At 39.2% G+C, this 18,031-nt stretch overlaps 1 protein-coding gene across 1 annotated transcript in view; it reads right to left on the reverse strand.

The window, feature by feature from the left end:
* The window catches only part of CACUL1 (CDK2 associated cullin domain 1), a 63,557-nt gene that overhangs the window by 25,186 nt on the left and 20,340 nt on the right, over positions 1 to 18,031 (reverse strand). Inside the window, exons 2-3 of the mRNA XM_007964236.3 lie at positions 16,684 to 16,810; positions 15,684 to 15,786 (exon numbers count right to left, since the gene is read on the reverse strand). Of these exons, the coding sequence (XP_007962427.2) occupies positions 15,684 to 15,786; positions 16,684 to 16,810 (230 nt within the window). The remainder of the gene's footprint in view (positions 1 to 15,683; positions 15,787 to 16,683; positions 16,811 to 18,031) is intronic.

The raw sequence follows: 18,031 nt of genomic DNA on the forward strand, positions 1-18,031 counted from the left end.
AATTTTCCAAAATTTTAATTTTCGCTTCAAAGCTCAAACTCTATTATTGGCAACAAATACTGTCAGTCATTTTCCTTGAAGTGACAATCTTAGTCCACTAATTTCTGAGAAAATGTCTGTCAAATGCCAAAGTCTAACCATAGTCTGTCAGCCATTTTTCAAGTGAAAATAGTGTTCTATGGGGAAAGGCGGGGTTAGTTCAAAATTCATACAATCACACAAGCACTTTTTCTCAAAACCACCATTGTACTCTGGCATGCAGTGTCCCATTTCTTTACATAAAATATTTTTTAAAGTATAAAGTCAGAATTTAATAAAATTAATAATTTTCTCTGTTTCATCTGGGACATTCTTAATGAAAACGGCTTCCTCCCCCTCATAAGCATGTGGAAATGAAGATTCATGCTAAGGCACCAGCATCTATCCATCATTATTCATAGATCCCTCTAAAAGGCTTTTGGGGACCCTCCGAGGTCCTCAAAACACACACACTAAGAAGAATATCTATTTCTGTAAGATGCTTGAATGCACTATTTATTTAATCAGATGTCATACTGATAGCTTGGTGCTAATCCTTTGTTACCAGATTGTTGCACTGAGTAACTTCATATAGATGTTACAGACAATAATTTCAAAACAACTTTTAAATTAAAAAAGGTAGAACTAGATAATAGTCTTATGCATAATTATATAAAAAATAATTTCAGTGTCTAGTTTAAATAGTCAAATACCACTGTGAAATACCGCTAAAAAATATACATATACATACATGGTCCTAGTGTGAAAAATGCCTTACAGCATGAAAGGAAAAGACAGATTTGATATACATACCACACCTTCACAGAAGGGAAGGGGAAAGAAAGCTTGTCATCTTTAATTTTCAAAGCTAAACGAGAAAGGTTGGTTGGTCAGTCACCCTAATCTGATGTATAGTAATAATTTTAGAAGAGGATGATTTGTTTAAACAATTTTACTAGTCAACAGACTTAAATATACTATCATGTGGGTCAGTACTGCCCAAAGGAACTTTCTTTGATGATGGGAATGTTGTATATCTGCACTGTTCAATATGGTAACCACTGGCCACGAGTGGTTATTGAGCCTTGGAATGTGTTTAATTAAACTAAGGAACCAAATATTTACTTCATTTTAATTGTAATAGTCATACATGACTAACTGGACAACGCAGATGTAAAATACAAACGAGTTCTACAATTTCATATTTATATCCCTCCCCCTCTGCCTACCCCCATCCAACCAAAATGAAACATGAAAAAAATTAAGAATATGTGCTTTTATCTTCACAAAAGCATTCCGGTTGTCTTCAAATAAATAAGTGACTTTTGCATGCTGGAATGAAGTAGACAGGAAGAAGGGGAAGAAGAGAAGGCCTTAATAAACATGAAAAAACATGTATCTTTGTGGAAGTAATATATGTTCCTTGAAATTTTTAAAAATTTAAAATGCAACTATACAAAAATAACCACTACCAACATTGGTAGAAAATTATTACCATTTTGGTCCCTTTGTTCTTTTTTTTTCTTCCTGTGTGCATGTGTCTGTTTCTAAACAACTATGGCTTATTTTGTAACCTGATTTTATTTTTATTTTTTTTAGAGACGGAGTCTCGCTCTGTCGCCCAGGCTGGAGTACAGTGGCACGATCTCGGCTCACTGCAAGCTTCACCTCCCAGGTTCACGCCATTCTCCTGCCTCAGCCTCCCGAGTAGCTGGGACTACAGGCGCCTGCCACCACACCTGGCTAATTTTTTTGTATTTTTTTTTTTTAGTAGAGACGGGGTTTCACTGTGTTAGCCGGGATGGTGATCCGCCTGCCTCGGCCTCCCAAAGTGCTGGGATTACAGGCGTGACCCACTGCGCACAGCCTGTAACCTGATTTTATCGCCCAGCTATAGATCATCACCATCTCTCCCAGGTCAAATTTCTTTCTATAACCTAATTTTAACAACTGTTTGGACACATCATTGTCTATTTCATCAGTTCCTTGTCACTGGATATTTAGGCAATGCTTTGCTGTTTATGTTATCCAGGTCTGCATGGATACTTCTAATCCAGACCAGCACTCTAGCTGTGCAAATGTATGAGCAGCATCAGCAACAACACAATCTTACTTTTTTTTTTTTTTTTTTTTTTTGGACACAGAGGCTCACTCTGTGGCCCAGGCTGGAGTGCAGTGGGGTGATCTCGGCTCACCACAAGCTCCGCCTCCTGGGTTCTCGCCATTCTCCTGCCTCAGCCTCCTGGGTAGCTGGGACTACAGGTGCCCACCATCACACCCAGCTAATTTTTTGTATTTTTAGTAGAGACGGTGTTTCACCATGTTAGCCAGAATGGTCTCGATCCCCAGACCTCATGATCCGCCCGCCTCAGCCTCCCAAAGTGCTGAGATTACAGGCGTGAGCCACCGCGCCTGGCCCACAATCTTAAACATAAGATACACTGCACTCCCTGCTTAAGAGAGAGACTAGGTTCAAAACAATGATACATTTCCATAGGCCAATGGACCTCAAAGAATGCTTCTCTCCGAATCACTTGAAGGGACTGGTAATGATGCAGATTCCTTTGCCACACTCCAAAGTCTTGATGCGGAAACTTTCCGGAGGTGTGTATTTTTAGTGAGAACTTCAGGGAAGTCTACACAGCTGGCCCACCTGTCAAGCATTTAGGAACCTCTACATCTTAAGTCTCTTCCAAGAAATGAGAGGAGCTCTACAGGAAGGAAGTCTGCAGGATTCAAGAGAAAACTGAGCAGTAATCACCCATGTAACACAGGCATTTACTGCAGAACAATTTAGCTGCAAACTGCACTGAAATCAGTAAAAATAGGATACACTAACATTTTAACATTATTGTTAGACTATAGGTAAATTTTTCTCTTAAAAGTTAACGGCTTCTTGACTAGTATCAAATTCAGGGAGTACAAAGTTATTAAAATACAACTCAAGTTCCACCTCAGCTTAGAAAGCAGAAAGCTGTGAAAGAACATCACTCCCATTCTTATGATAAGAAAAAGCTGGTTAACCAAAATAATCATAATTTTTTGAGCTCATCAGACACCTAAGGTGTCTTTAACTTACACTTGCAATGTCCAACTAGGTGAGAAGAATTTCAGAGCGACAAGCTCCTCTAAAGAACATAAAGGACAGATGGACTATTTCTCTGTTGGTGATGGTAGTCATAAAAGCATGTAAGCAAACAACAGAAACTGTAATGAATCATTAAAGGCCACGTGTAAACTAACAGTGCAGAATCCCTGGGAGCTTCAACACAAGGGCAGTCAGTACCTCCTCTCCAACTCTTTTCCATGGGTTTCCACTGGGTCATCAAGAGAAGGACTAGGGGCAGGGAAAGAAATCAGAGAGGCCATCCTCCATGACAAGATGTGCCGGGCTTAGTAAGACTTGAGGATGAAGCAGGAATACCTAAAGAAGCCGATGAACACATCATAGGGTCCCCCTTGACAAAAAAGATGGTGATTAATTGCCAATGGAAGACATGAACAAAACTGCCTGCGCCCTAGAACCTACCCAGATTCAAAGGAAAAGCCATTTGCTGAAGGGAAGGAGTAAGAAACCCTGCACCCTGCTGACCCTTCTTTGACCTTAGGCAAAATCTATCTACCACTGGAAGACAGGCAGGTGATCCTCCAGCCCTGCTGACAAAGGTCAGCAACCATTTTCAGGATGGTAGAAAATCCACTCATGCCCAGCTTTCCACACTATTATGAAGCAAAAATACACTACTGCTGATGGAAGCGCAGGAAACTTGCTTACTCCCAAGGTTCCCCAAAGACACAAGGTAAAATGTGGTTGCCACAGGGTGTGTGCCAGGCAGGACAAGGGAGGGGAGAGTGGGGGAGGGAACTCACCTGCACACTAGACCAGAGATCAACAAACTAGAGCCTGTGGACCAAATCTTGTCTACCCCCTGCTTTTATTAAGTACAGTTATTTTGGAACACAGCAATGCCCCTTCATTATGTAATCTGTGTGGCTGCTTTCATTTGCACCAGCAGAGCTGAACGCAGGAGCTGGACAAAGACCACACGGCCCATGAAGATATTTACTATCTGACCCTTAACTGAACAAGCTGACAACCCCTCACCTGACAAGATGTAAGGGCTATCCACAACTGGGGTGGGGAGAAGGTGTATGGGAACACTGAGAAAGCCCCACCTCCGAGGCTTAGGGGCACAGGGACTACCTATGACTGAGGCAGGAGCAAGAAAACAAAACAAAACAAATTCCCAAACAAAAACCCACACACACAAACCTGCTCTGCACTCCCACCCCAAGCCGCGTATCAAGTAACAACAGCTACGGGAAGCTGGGAGAGGGACAATAGAGCAAAGACAGACATCCCCCTACCCCTCCCAGTGAGACAGGGCCTGGTAGGAGCTGAGGGCAGGAGCAAAGCACTGAAAACACTCCTGAATCACATAAAGAACAGGGTAGCCACAGTCCACCACTAGAGGAACATGAAGCCTAAAGCAACAAGAAAACTCAAACTATCAACTACTGACAAGATTAACTCAACTCCTCATACTGACAGAAGAGAGCCATGCCCATTTCGCTTTGTTTGTTTGTTTGTTTGTTTGTTTTGGGACAGAGTCTCGCTCTGTCACCCAGCCTAGAGTGCAGTGGTGCAATCTCTGCTCACTGCAAGCTCCGCCTCCCAGGTTCATACCATTCTCCTGCCTCAACCTCCTGAGTAGCTGGGACTAAGGTGCCTGCCACCACGCCCGGCTAATTTTTTCTATTTTTTTTTTTTTTAGTAGAGACGGGGTTTCACTGTGTTAGCCAGGATGGTCTCAATCTCCTGACCTCAGGATCCGCCCGCCTCGGCCTCCCAAAGTGCTGGGATTACAGGCGTGAGCCACCGCGCCCAGCCGAGGCATACCCATTTCCAAACAGAAACTGTTCTTTTTAAGCTAAACTGGTTCTTTTTATTTTAATAGTTCTAAGCTAAACTGTTCTTTTTATATACAATGTCCAACATTCAATAAAAAACTAAGACCAAAAGAGCAAAAACACAGCCCACTGTCAAGAATTAAACATTCAACACGCACAGACACAGAGAGGGCCCACATGAAGGAGCTATCATACAGACACTTTAAAATAACTATGATTAATATATGCAATGACCTAGTAGAAAAGGCAGATAACATGCACAAAAAGATGGAAGAATTTCAGCAGGGAAATGGAAACTATTTTTAAAAGAGTCAAATGGAAATGTTAAAAATTCTCAAATAGTTTATTCAAAGTCCTTTAACATTTATTCCTAATAAGTACAATTTTGGCAGTTTTGTATCCCATACAAATCCACCTGGATGCCATCTCAAGGATCCTTAATACTATTTTCTCAATCAAATTGGGAATTTTTCTAAAACTCTGCCTTTAGCTGACTATAGCAAAAACTACTAATGGGTAATATGCTTTTAGTCCAGCTTATTCCATGACTTTCCAGAGCAATACCATATACTACCATGGACAGTTGTGTCAAGGCTCTAGAAGCAACAGCTGTTACATACTGGAAGCTGACAAAGACGCTTCATAAAAACAGAATTTCTTGGCCGAGCACGGTGGCCACACCTGTAATTCCAGCACTTTGGGAAGCCAAGGCAGGCAGATCAACTGAGGTCAGGAGTTCAAGACCAGCCTGACCAACATGGACAAACCTCGTCTCTACTAAAACTACAAAATTAGCCGGGAGTGGTGGCACATGCCTGTAATACCAGCTACTCGGGGGGCCGAGGCAGGAGAATCGCTTGAATCTGGGAGGCGGAGGTTGCGGTGAGCAGAGACAGCGCCATTGCACTCCAGCCTGGGCAACAAGAGCAAAACTCCGACTCAAAAAAAAAAAAAGGTATTTCTTTCCAAATATACAAATACATCTGACACTCCATTCTCATTCTTGCTGTGCAGATATTTCCATATTAGAATAACATCCAAAAAATAGTGATACAGAAGGTAATGATCTTCAGGAGCTATTTAAGAGCTATTACATATCAGACACTTCTCATATAAACTATAAGCATGGTTTTCAATTGAAAGCTACAATAAAGTCAACTGAATCTAAGAAGATATTTCTCTTTTCACTTAGATCTTTTACTTCTCAACGTTAACTGCTACTATCATTATATGAAATTTTTTTCATGATTTATTTCTAAAATAAGACTTCCTTCATTTTCCAAATACTATTTGGACTTAATAAACTGAATTAAATCCGGCTTCTGTGATCCTGGGTTCATTTAGCTTATCTACATGAAACAATCTGTATTCTAATCCTAGCTTTTAAAGTAACTAGCTAGGTGACACTGAGCAGCTATAAAAGGTTCAAGTATTACTAAATGGAGAAATATTCAAAGAAGCCAGATAAAGCTAGGCTGACTTCTCCCTTCCCCACACACTTTATCTCTATGTAACACTTAGCAAACACTAACTTACTTACAGTACTTACACCTACTTGCTATTATTTTGGAAAGGAAACCTTTTTCCTTATCTTTTCTAACTTAAGTTACACAGTTCAGTCTCAAAGACAGTATATTTTAAAAAGAATACAATCCATAATTGTACTCTGTACACCATGATAATAAACAAATGCAAATAGCTATTATTTATGTGATTTTACTCTCCTGCTCATTTTCCAAGTTCCGGATGATGTTCCACCTGGAACAAATACACACCTCTAGTAATGTCAGTGGTAAAGCCAGCATATGTTTTTGTAACCAACTTATACCAAGTACTTTTTACTGGATCTCTATTTTGGGCCTGGTATTATGTTAAGTCCTATGAAAGCACATGAAAATGCAAACAAAATCCTTGCTTTCAAAGGAAGACAGTAAACTTATTAGAATCATGGTCTGAATGAGAGTCTATCAAATGATCGAGGGTTAGGGCATCTCCCTGGCAAATTCTTGGGTTTGCCACAACAACTGCTTTAAGTTCTAGTAGAGATTAAAAAAACAGATTTCCACATAACTTAGAAACATTTTCAGTAGAACACACATGTAAAGGGCTATTTACCAGTTGCAATGATATTTATTTTATTTGAAACCTATGAAGGTATCAATTTCTTATTATCTAAAATCTTACTTTAGCAAGGAACAAATAGAGTATGTGGGGGAGGAAAGTTTTCTTAGAATACACTTTGTAGTACAAGAGATTTAGAAATTAAAACCTTTAAAACGCATAAAAAATTTCAAAAGACCATACACAAGATAACTAGTTGAGTTATGCTGCCGCCCACTGGACAAAAAATAAATAGCAAAGCAATCCTTGCTCTCATTTTAACCACCAAGGGATTTTCACCACTCAGTTTATTGGCAATCTGGCAGTAAAGATTTTATATGCAAATTGGAGTCTACAAATAGTGAATCAAAGTTAAGTACTGTTGGCTGATTACGGTTTAGTTTCTATGAATTTCCATTATTAATTTATTTGACAGTCAACTTATTTTGCTTAAAACCAACATATAGTTAGACATCAATATTACTCTAATTTTATTAAAATGGTTTAAATGTAATCAGTTAACTTACTATTAAAAGTTAAATATTTAAACTACTATAAATTCAACCTTATTTGAGATAAAAACTACATTTCCCAGCACCTTTGTCTCTGTGGTCTCTCCTCAACAGGACCCTGAATGCAGGTTAGTAATATCTGCGCTAATCCTCCCATTTGAATGTTACCATCCTGGCCTAGGAACCAAATCTCTGTGTCAACACTGTTTACTAGGGCTAACGTACAGTGTGAGTTGCAAAGCACTGACAAAAGAACTGTTAATGGGTCACTGAGTACAAAACTACTATATCAAAATGTCAGAATATTTTTATTTGGTGAAAATATACTCTTTTACTCTTTTAGATAACACATTAGCATATACAATAAATGTATCAACACTAATTGGGGAGAAAATGCCTCACAATTGTTTCAATGGATTCTGGATTCAGAAATACACATAGAAAAAATGAAATGAGGAAGTGTCATTTAAGACAGTTTTAAAAGATTATATATCCATCTATCCATTACAGTAGTCCCCCACCTTATCCAGTTTCCCTTTCTGAGATTTAAGTTACCCAGTCAACCACAGTCTGAAAATATTAAACAGAAAACTCCAGAAAAAATTCTTTTTTTTTTTCTTGAGACAGAGTTTCGCTCGTCACCCAGGCTAGAGTGCAATGGTGCGATCTCGGCTCACCGCAACCTCCGCCTCCCAGGTTCAAGCAATTCTCCTGTCTCAGCCTCCTAAGTAGCTGGGACTACAGGTGCCTGCCATTACATCCGACTAATTTTGTATTTTTTTTTAAGTAGAGATGGGGTTTCTCCACGTTTCCCAGGCTGGTCTCGATCTCCCGACCTCAGGTAATCTGCCCGCCTTGGCCTCCCAAAGTGTTGGGATTACACGTGTGAGCCACTGCACCTAGCCACAATTCTTAAGTTTTAAACTGCATGGTCTTCTGAGTAACGTGATGAAATCTTACACCATCCAGCTCCCCACCTGAGATATCTATCAGCACTTTGTCCAGCATATCCACACTGTTGACACTATCCATCTGTCAGTCCCTTAGCCATCTCAGTTATTAGTTCAACTGTCACGATTATCACAGCACATGCTCAAACAACCCTTACTTTACTTAATAATGACTCCAAAGAGCAAGAAAAATGACATTGGCAATTCAGATATGCCAAAGAGAAGCCGTAAGTGCTTCCTTTAAATGAAAAGGTGAAAGTTCTCAACTTCATAATAGGAGGAAGAACTCTACTCCAGAGGTGGGGCTTGGGTATCAGGACCAAACGGAGGACAAGCTAAAAACAGGTCAGGGCAGAAGCACCTCCCCATAAGACATGCCCACCAGTGTGCCATGTCAGGTGACCACTGCCATGGCAACACCCAGAAGTTACCACCCCTTTCCATGGCAACAACCCAACCCAGAAGTTACCACCTTCCCCTTCGTTCTAGAAATCTCTGCATACAGCCCTTAATTTGCAATAGTTAAAAGTGGGTATGAGTGCAGAACTGCCTCTGAGCTGCTACTCTAGACACACTGTCCACGGGGTATCCCTGCTTCACAAGGAACAGTACCAGTCTGAAATTGTCTTCCTTTTTTTAATGCAGCACTTAGTCTTTAACATTTCATATAATAATAGACATGTTGAAGTTTTATTATCCTACTCTTTTTCTATTTATCTCATCTGTTGTCTGTACTTTTTAAAAATCCTTTCTTGATTTATTTTAAAATTATTCCATTTTTTTCCCCTCTATGTCTTGTTAACTATGTTCTTTTACTACAGACTGCATCCTTGCCTTATCATAGTCTAAAAGAAAGTAGTGTTTTACCATTTCCCGGACAATGCAAGCGTTTCAGAACATTTTAAACCTTCACTCCCCACACTTCAACCTTACACATTATTGTTGCGAGTTTTGATTTTATATATATATATATTCTTATACCCTAGAAGACATTATCATTATTATTGATCTACACTTGCATATTTATGTTTTCCCTTCTTCATTCCTACGTGAATCTTCAAGTTTTCATCTGGAAACATTTTCTTTCTACCTGAAAAACACTTTTATTTCTTTAAGAAACTATTGGTGATGAATTCTCCCAATTCTTGCCTAAAAACATACTTCACAATTTCGCCTGGTTTGATGATCGCCTCATCTCCTACTGTGACTAGTTATTTCGGATTAAGTGCCAGATTCTGCTTATGAAAAACTATAGAAACAATTTGATGCCTAGGATAATGGCATCTCTCCAGAATTTACTTTTGCTACTAGTAAGCTTAATCAAGGCTCTAGCAAATCAAGACCATCTTTTTTTTCTTTTTTTTTATTGGAGATGGTGTCTCGCTCTGTAGCCCAGGCTGGAATGCAGTGGCGTGATCTCGGCTCACTGCAACCTCTGCCTCCGGGGTTCAAGCAATTCTCTGTCTCAGCCTTCTGAGTAGCTGGGATTACAGGCGCCCACCACCATGACCAGCTAATTTTTTTATATTTTTAGTAGGGACAGGGTTTCACCATCTTGGCCAGGTTGGTCTTGAACTTCTGATCTTGTGATCCGCCCTCCTTGGCCTCCCAAAGTGCTAGGATTACAGACATGAGCCACTGTGCCTGGACAAATCAAGACCATCTTAATCCAATCAGGAATCAGGCTTTAGAGATTAAGAAGGCTAGTCTTTTTTTTTTTTTTTTCTTGCTACTCCTGGGATGTGGTACTTCAGGTTTAATGGGCCTTACACTCCAATTTATTACCCAACCCCCACAAGTGAGTCAAAGCTCTATTAAATTTCTCAGCTCATTAGCCTCCTTTTCCAGAATAAACAGGTGACCCCAGTAGATAAATGGCTCAAATGTTAGGTTCCTCTCTCTGAGTTTCCTTCTTCTCTTAGATCCTGGCGCTATAATTCACTTTTTTTGTTAGTTCTGTGGTCTAATTTTTGTAATTGCTCTCAGCGGGGGGACGGCCCACACTATCTAGTCTTACCAATTTTATGTCCACTACTGGACCTAATAGAGTCATACTTAAATATGATACATTAGCGTTACACTAGGAACCCCTGCAACCAATAAAACCACTCAGTTTTTTTACACGGACCAAAAAATCAGCTGTGTTTACTTAATTAAGGAAAGCAGTAAACAGTACTTTAGATTTTTGAACAAGAAAGTACATCCATCAAATTAGGGTTTTTAGATTGTTCAGCCAAAAGAAGAGACTGCAGGAAGACAACCAATTAAAAAAATACTCCACTAGTGCAGGCATGAGCCAATGACGACGTGGAAGAGGAAGACAACAACGGGAATGAAAGAGGACAGAGCAAGAGATATTATAGCATTCCATCCACCTTAAGCACCCAGAAATACGAGAGAAAAAGCTAAGAGGAATATGAAATATCAAGCCTCAGAAAGAAACTAATTTGAATGAAGAGGAATTTAGATTTGGACCTCAGTATGAGGTATCTGTAAGATGAAATTCAAATCCAACAGGCAAGTGTAGGTCCTAGTCTGAGGGTCCTGGTACAGGTCTCTCACCAAAAATATGGTAATTTCTAAATGTTTCCATAGAATTTTCCAAAACCATTCAGAATATTATTTACTGAATTGGTAAACCAATTTACTCTCTATAGTCATCTATTTGCATTCATTGATATAGGAAAATACCAGAATTGGAAATTTACATTTTGACGTTCTAGAGATACAGAAAAATAAAAATAAAAATAAAATTTCATTATCACATTTAAAAAAAGAACAGCCGGGAGTGGTGGCCCATGCCTGTAATCATAGCACTTTGGGAGGCCAAGGCAGGATGATCACTTGAGTCCAGAAGTTCAACACCAGCCTGGGCAACATGGTAAAACCCCACGTCTACAAGAAACACAAAAATTAGCCAGGCATGGAGGTGCACACCTGTAGTCCCAGCTACTTGGGAGTGCTGAGGCCAGAGGATCATTTGAGCCCAGGAGGTCAAGGCTGCAGTGAGTCAGGATTACACCACTGCACTCCAGTCTAGGTAACAGACTGAGACACTGTCTGACAAATAAATAAATAAATAAGAAGAGGGGAGTTAGTAAGGACAAGAGAAGAGCATGGTTTAAAAACATTAAGGCAAAATATACTGTCGCAATTTCAAATAATCCAGCAGTAAGTTAACATGTATAGATATACACATAGTGAAATATAATAGTAAGGAGAATACTAAGGGGACTTAGCTATTTGTTTTATTAGTTTAACAGCAACAACAAAAAAAAACTTTTTAAAGTGCCTGAAGTAGAAATGTCATTATTTCCAAAATGAAAGAAATGTGTTCAAAAAAAAAAAAGAGGCAGCAAGTTAGATTATGCTGTCACGTAAAAAACATTTACATTCAACAAATTATTCTAAAATCTCTAAAAACCATGTTCTCTAGTTTTGAAGTCACCACTAAAAATAACTGGAGAATATAGGAACATTATTTTATATACTCTTCAATCTCCCCAACAGGATATGCTTTGGGATAAAAATAAATAAATCCCTCTGACATATAAACTATACAAACCCGCAGCTATTTTAAGATGCCCTTGACTGAGGCTGACACCCTCTAGGTCCAAATCATTGATTTATCAACTCCAGCACTAAATTTCTGATTATCTGTCAAATGCAACTCCTCCCACACACTTGTTTTGGCTCATAACAACAATATTTCATTATGAAAACCAGAGCTGCAAACAAAATGCTCCATCCAAATAAAATGTTTCTGGCTCATAAAGCCTGGCACAGTCTCTTGATCTGTCCCCCATGAAAACTGCCTTAAGGTCTCTATAAAATAAAGATTACATCAGGCCACACACATCACACTGAACAAATAAAATGCCTACAAATCTAAAGAGCATAGGAGTAGCAGTCATCTGAAGCTAATTATGCTACTCTTTCCATTAGCACAGCTCATATTTAGTTACTCAGCATTCAGCCAAAACACATTTGCTGAGTTGTAATTGTGGCAGACACTAAGGATAAAAAGACAAACAAGACAGAGTCCCTCCCCGTCAAGGGAGGGCCTGTGAAGTAGCCAGATAGGGAAGCAGAAACAATAACACAATCACTGCCCTAACAGAGTTCTTATTGCTGAGCTGCTATGGATCCACAGAAGAAATGCCAATAGTCTGCTCTGTTTAAAGAGGAGTGCAGGAGTTCCAGGAAGGCTTTACATAGATGGACACAAATAAGTTTAAGCCTGAGAAAAGAATGAAGAAGCATTTGCCAGGCAGGAAGCAGAAGAAAAAAATACCTTACACTTTAGCGTAAAGAACTAGGTATTTTAGTAAATCTACTTCCTTTTAATGTCGAGAAAATACCTTACACCTTAGTGTGAAGGAAAAAGATATTTTAGTAAATCTACTTCATTTCAGTGTCAAGAAAATGTATAAGATGATATATATTAGCATGTTTAATAAAGAGGCAAACACACAAATGCTGAGAGACAGAGCTGAAAACAGAGCCCCGGACCCCCCTGTTTTAAACTACTCCCCACTGCTATTTAATAATGGTTACAGACTTTATATATAAAAGGAATCACTTTGAAGCTAGACTTTTCATAAGACCATATTGCTGAACTCAAAGTGGGACATGTATTGATTCTAAAAACAAACTAAATATTACCCCTTTTAAAAACATTAACATCAGGCTGGGCACAGTGGTTCACACCTGTAATCCTAGCACTTTGGGAGGCTGAGGTTGGCAGATCGCTTGAGTCCAGGAGTTTGAGACCAGCATGAGCAGCATGGCAAAACCCCATCTCTAAAGCAAGAAACACAAAGAATTTGCCAGGCATGGTGGCACACACCTGTAGTGTCAGCTACGGGGGAGGCTGATCACCTGAGCCCAGGGAGGTGAAAGCTGCAGTAAGCCATGACTGTGCCACTGCACTCCAGCCCGGGAGACAGAGTGAGACCCCCATCTCAAAAAAACTAAAAAAACACTAACATCAAAAGAAATATCACCCTGACTTATGTTTTAATCATTAATAAGAATCATTCCTATATATATAAAACTAAAAATTATTTAGTTTCATAATAGTCTGTATTAGTAGGGTGAGGGAAAATAGACACTGTGATATACACAGAACTGATGGGAATGCAACTTGATACAACTTCTGTGAACCACAATATGGACTTAGTAAACAACATTACTTACAAGACTGACTATTCACTTCAGCACTGTTAGTAATAGCCAAAGACTGGAAGTAACCTAAATATTCATCAATCAAAAACTAGTTAAGGTATATCAATAAAGTATGGCAGTTGAGATAAGCATTTACTTCAGCAAAACACTTGAGAAATGATGATGAACCTGACTAGGGTACTGGCAAGTGAACAGAAGTGGACAGAGTCCACAGCGAGACCAGAAGTTCATAAATTGGATTCAGGTGGGAATTCAGGTAGATGGTGGAGTGAAGAATTAGAAAGCAAATCACTCAAAAGCTATAAAGCACAGATCTAGGGTTTCATCAACAATTTATACACAATGCCTAGGCACTAAATATATGTGTTAAATGAATAAAGATTTTATAGTTGCGGCAAAAATATGAAGAAAGAGGCCGGGCGTGGTGGCTCAAGCCTGTAATCCCAGCACTTTGGGAGGCCGAGACGGGCGGATCACGAGGTCAGGAGATCGAGACTATCCTGGCTAACACGGTGAAACCCCGTCTCTACAAAAATACAAAAAACTAGCCGGGCGAGGTGGCGGCGCCTGTAGTCCCAGCTACTTCGGAGGCTGAGGCAGGAGAATGGCATAAACCCGGGAGGCGGAGCTTGCAGTGAGCTGAGATCACGCCACTGCACTCCAGCCTGGGTGACAGAGCGAGACTCCGTCTCAAAAAAAAAAAAAAAAAAAAAAAATGAAGAAAGAAATTTATACTAACAACGAGAAAAGTATACATTTGCCTATGACAAAACACAGCTCTAACATTTGAAAAAGAAAACAAAATGCTACTTAGTACAACAACTGTTTGGGGGGAAAAAGACAAAAAAGACTAAACTATCTCAGACCACAAGTTGTGAAGAACAATATCCAAAGCCCAAAGCACAACCCAGCATATGCTATAAACTGTGGTTATTTCAAAACTGCTGGGGTGCTTCCTAATTGTGGTGTAGACCCTGGTAATCTATTGTTGAGTGACTTTTCTTTTTTTTTTTTGAGACGGAGTCTCACTCTGTCGCCAGGCTGGAGTGCAGTGACGCAATCTCGGCTAACTGCGACCTCTGCCTCCTGGGTTCAAGCGATTCCCCTGCCTCAGCCTCCCGAGCAGCTGAGACTACAGGAGTGTGCAACCACGCCCAGCTAATTTTTTTGTATTTTAGTAGAGACGGGGTTCCACCGTGTTGGCCAGGATGGTCTCCATCTCCTGATTTTGTGATCCACCCGTCTCAGCCTCCCAAAGTGCTGGGATTGCTGAGCGATTTTTCTAGACATTGTTCTACTTCCATACCAAAAGCAAAGTGGGATCAAGCCCTGTTATAAAGATTATTTGGTTGGTGCAAAAGAAACGGAGGTTTCTGTCATTATTTTCAATGGCAAAAACCACAATTACTTTTGCACCAACTTAATACTACCTGATCTTCAAGCACTGAAGGTTTACTGAAGTGGGGAGGGGGAGGATCAAGCTAAGTGCTCCCTTAAACAGAAGACTTTCTGCAACCTGCCCCAGACTTTAGAGCTGAGATAATGCCTATTTACAGGAGGTTTATCAATAAAGTGTTTACTTCAGTTGTTCATATTGAAAGGCATTATAAATTAGCAGGCAAACCACTCTTCGAAGATGATAATACGAGTTCCAAAAAAAGTTAAAACATACACATATTTTGTTTTGTATCATAAAAGTCACCAAATATTGACATTTAACTGAAAAACATAAGGTTTTAAATAAAAGAAATGTTGACATGGTAATCAATGGAATCAGTTAAGTTCTGAAATATATTTAATCCAAAAATGTCCACAATTTATACCAAATTTTCAAATTAATAATCTATTCCAAAAATTACATGATTTGATCAACATTCATCTAGAAAACATTTATAAATTTATATCATAATCAAATTAACAAGCTTCCAAACGTGTATTAGACAAGCTAACTGCAACCAGTCAGGAAAACCCAAGGAAGCAAAAATCAATACAATCAGTTCTTTACCTGCAGCTCCTTCGAGACTCTCTCTAAGTGATTAGTTATCTTTTTAATCAGATCACTATACATCTGTTCCGAGTGCTGCTGGCATACACATTTATACACACAACTGTAAAACAAACAAAAACCCCCACAAACCAAGTTAATCATAAAGCACTTAACTCAGACCAAGTTTTTAAAGCACACTTTTGATATATAGCCACAGATCCAATAATTCACACCTTCAAAAAGTAAGCAATCACAACTTTTAAATAAAAAATTCATCCTTCCCCATCAGTGTTCGGATGGAAAAGATAGTACCATCTGCTGTAAATATGCTCTTCTAAGTAGTGTATTACACATTTAATCAGTACTAGATAATCTAACATTAGGTGAGAATCTAAGGTCTGAATATGATAACTATTTATAAACCAGGTTCTCTCTCTCTCTCTTTAAATGAATGTCAAAATAAGGAAGAGAGAGTGATTGATAATCAGTAAAGAGAGGTTTCTAACTCACGGAAGTGTTTGCAATACAACCTCTTTGTACATCAGCTGTGTGGAACAACATACTTGCCACTTCCTCCTTTCACTGTGCTGATCTCATATCCCACCCCACTTCCTAATTTGCTGCTTCCATTTACCAAAAGCTGGGAAACAAAATAACTGAAGAGAGTTAGAACTGCATGTCAATAAACACCAACAGATTAAACTAAGGTCTCCCTCTGAGACTAAAAATACAATTTTTATGCCAGATACTTCAGTCATTCTTGCTTTTATTGCTGACTTCCACAGTGTCTGCATTAAGTATGGTGGAGGTGGCAGGCTTACTCTGTCATAATTTGAAAACCACTTTTCAATCAAAAAGTATAAACCAAACCCTCCAATCCGTTAAGTGTGGAATACATAAAACACTTACAGAGCCTCATCTTTCGTTTTCTACATTACATATTTGTGTGCAGAATAATTCAAGCGCCCTGAACCTCGGTATACCCTTTCAAACCCAAGCAAATTAAATCTTGACTTACCTGTATATCTGTTCATAGGATATGGGGATATAGTCACCAGGACTCTGAGTTAAAAGTTGATCTATGGCACCATCCAACTTTGGCCAGTATGTGCTCTTATAATCTTCAATAGTTATAACATTCATTACTAAAAGTAAAAAGTAAAATAAATATTACTACATGCTATATGTGCAGCAAACACAAATCACAGCCATTTTGCACTCTCAAATTCCTCTCACTTACTCTTCTGATTTTACACTGACACTCTATCACCTGACTATCCTATTTCAATTAAAAACAAAAAAAGCAACCTGGTCAAGGATGTTAAGCAGCCACTAATCATGAGTTTAAGAGGAATTAGTATGAACCTGTCCATCTTTAAAAATAACAACCCAACAAGCAAGCATCACTGGTTTCCTTCTGGATTTCCTGTAAGCCTCTGTCATCAGCGGAGCAGTCTCAAACATGCTCTGACCCTCAAATACACAGTCAATTATGTGACAAAATGACCTATCAATGAACCACAGGAAAATTCACAGAAACTGTGAACACCAACAATCAATCTTTGTAGACATCCTTGAGGAAATGTACCTAAGGACAGGACTATGAGGATTAAGGTCCAAATGCTGCAGTCACAAAGAGGTTGCTGGAAAACTTGCTGAGATTTACAATACCACCAGCACCTCTTCATCATTACTACAGCTCCAACTCAGGCTGCTATTATCTTAAACTGGATAAGCCCAACAGAAAAGAAGTCAGTGATCTGGCATCCTGTGCTGAGGCTTACTTCACTCCTACAGACAGGCTCTTACTCCCACACTACAGGTTTCACAAAGCATTTGTACAGTGGATCCTAACAGCTTTGAAATCCAGGTAACAGTTGCTTCACGGCACTGAAATGTTAATATTTTAAAAAGAGCTACCAGAAGAACCTACCTATATTCTGTATCATGAACCACAGTTACCTCAGGAGTAACAACAACGAGACCAGGTATTTCATTATTTTACCAGACTAGGAAGCAGAGTGGTTAAGTGACTCAAGAACACAAGACTCATTACTGTCAGAGATACCAGGTAAAACAAAGCCTTCCCAGTGTGTTTTTATCACATTATCGATTTCCACACCTTCGTCATCCAGGTTCCAGATTTTTTTCTATGTACCATCTATATCACTTTTGTTCAATACTTTCTTTAAATCGATTCACTTCTGTTATTTAATTTTATTTCACAGGACATCTGAGGAATTAACTACTGAGGAATGTTCACAAAACAGCATGGCATAATCTTAAATGCATTTTGCTAAGTCAAAGAAGCCAGACCCAAAGGGCTACATAGTCTAAGAGTCCCACTTACATGATACTACTAAAGG

This window comes from Chlorocebus sabaeus, chromosome 9 (genome assembly GCF_047675955.1).
Source record: "Chlorocebus sabaeus isolate Y175 chromosome 9, mChlSab1.0.hap1, whole genome shotgun sequence".
NCBI classification, from domain to species: domain Eukaryota; kingdom Metazoa; phylum Chordata; class Mammalia; order Primates; family Cercopithecidae; genus Chlorocebus; species Chlorocebus sabaeus.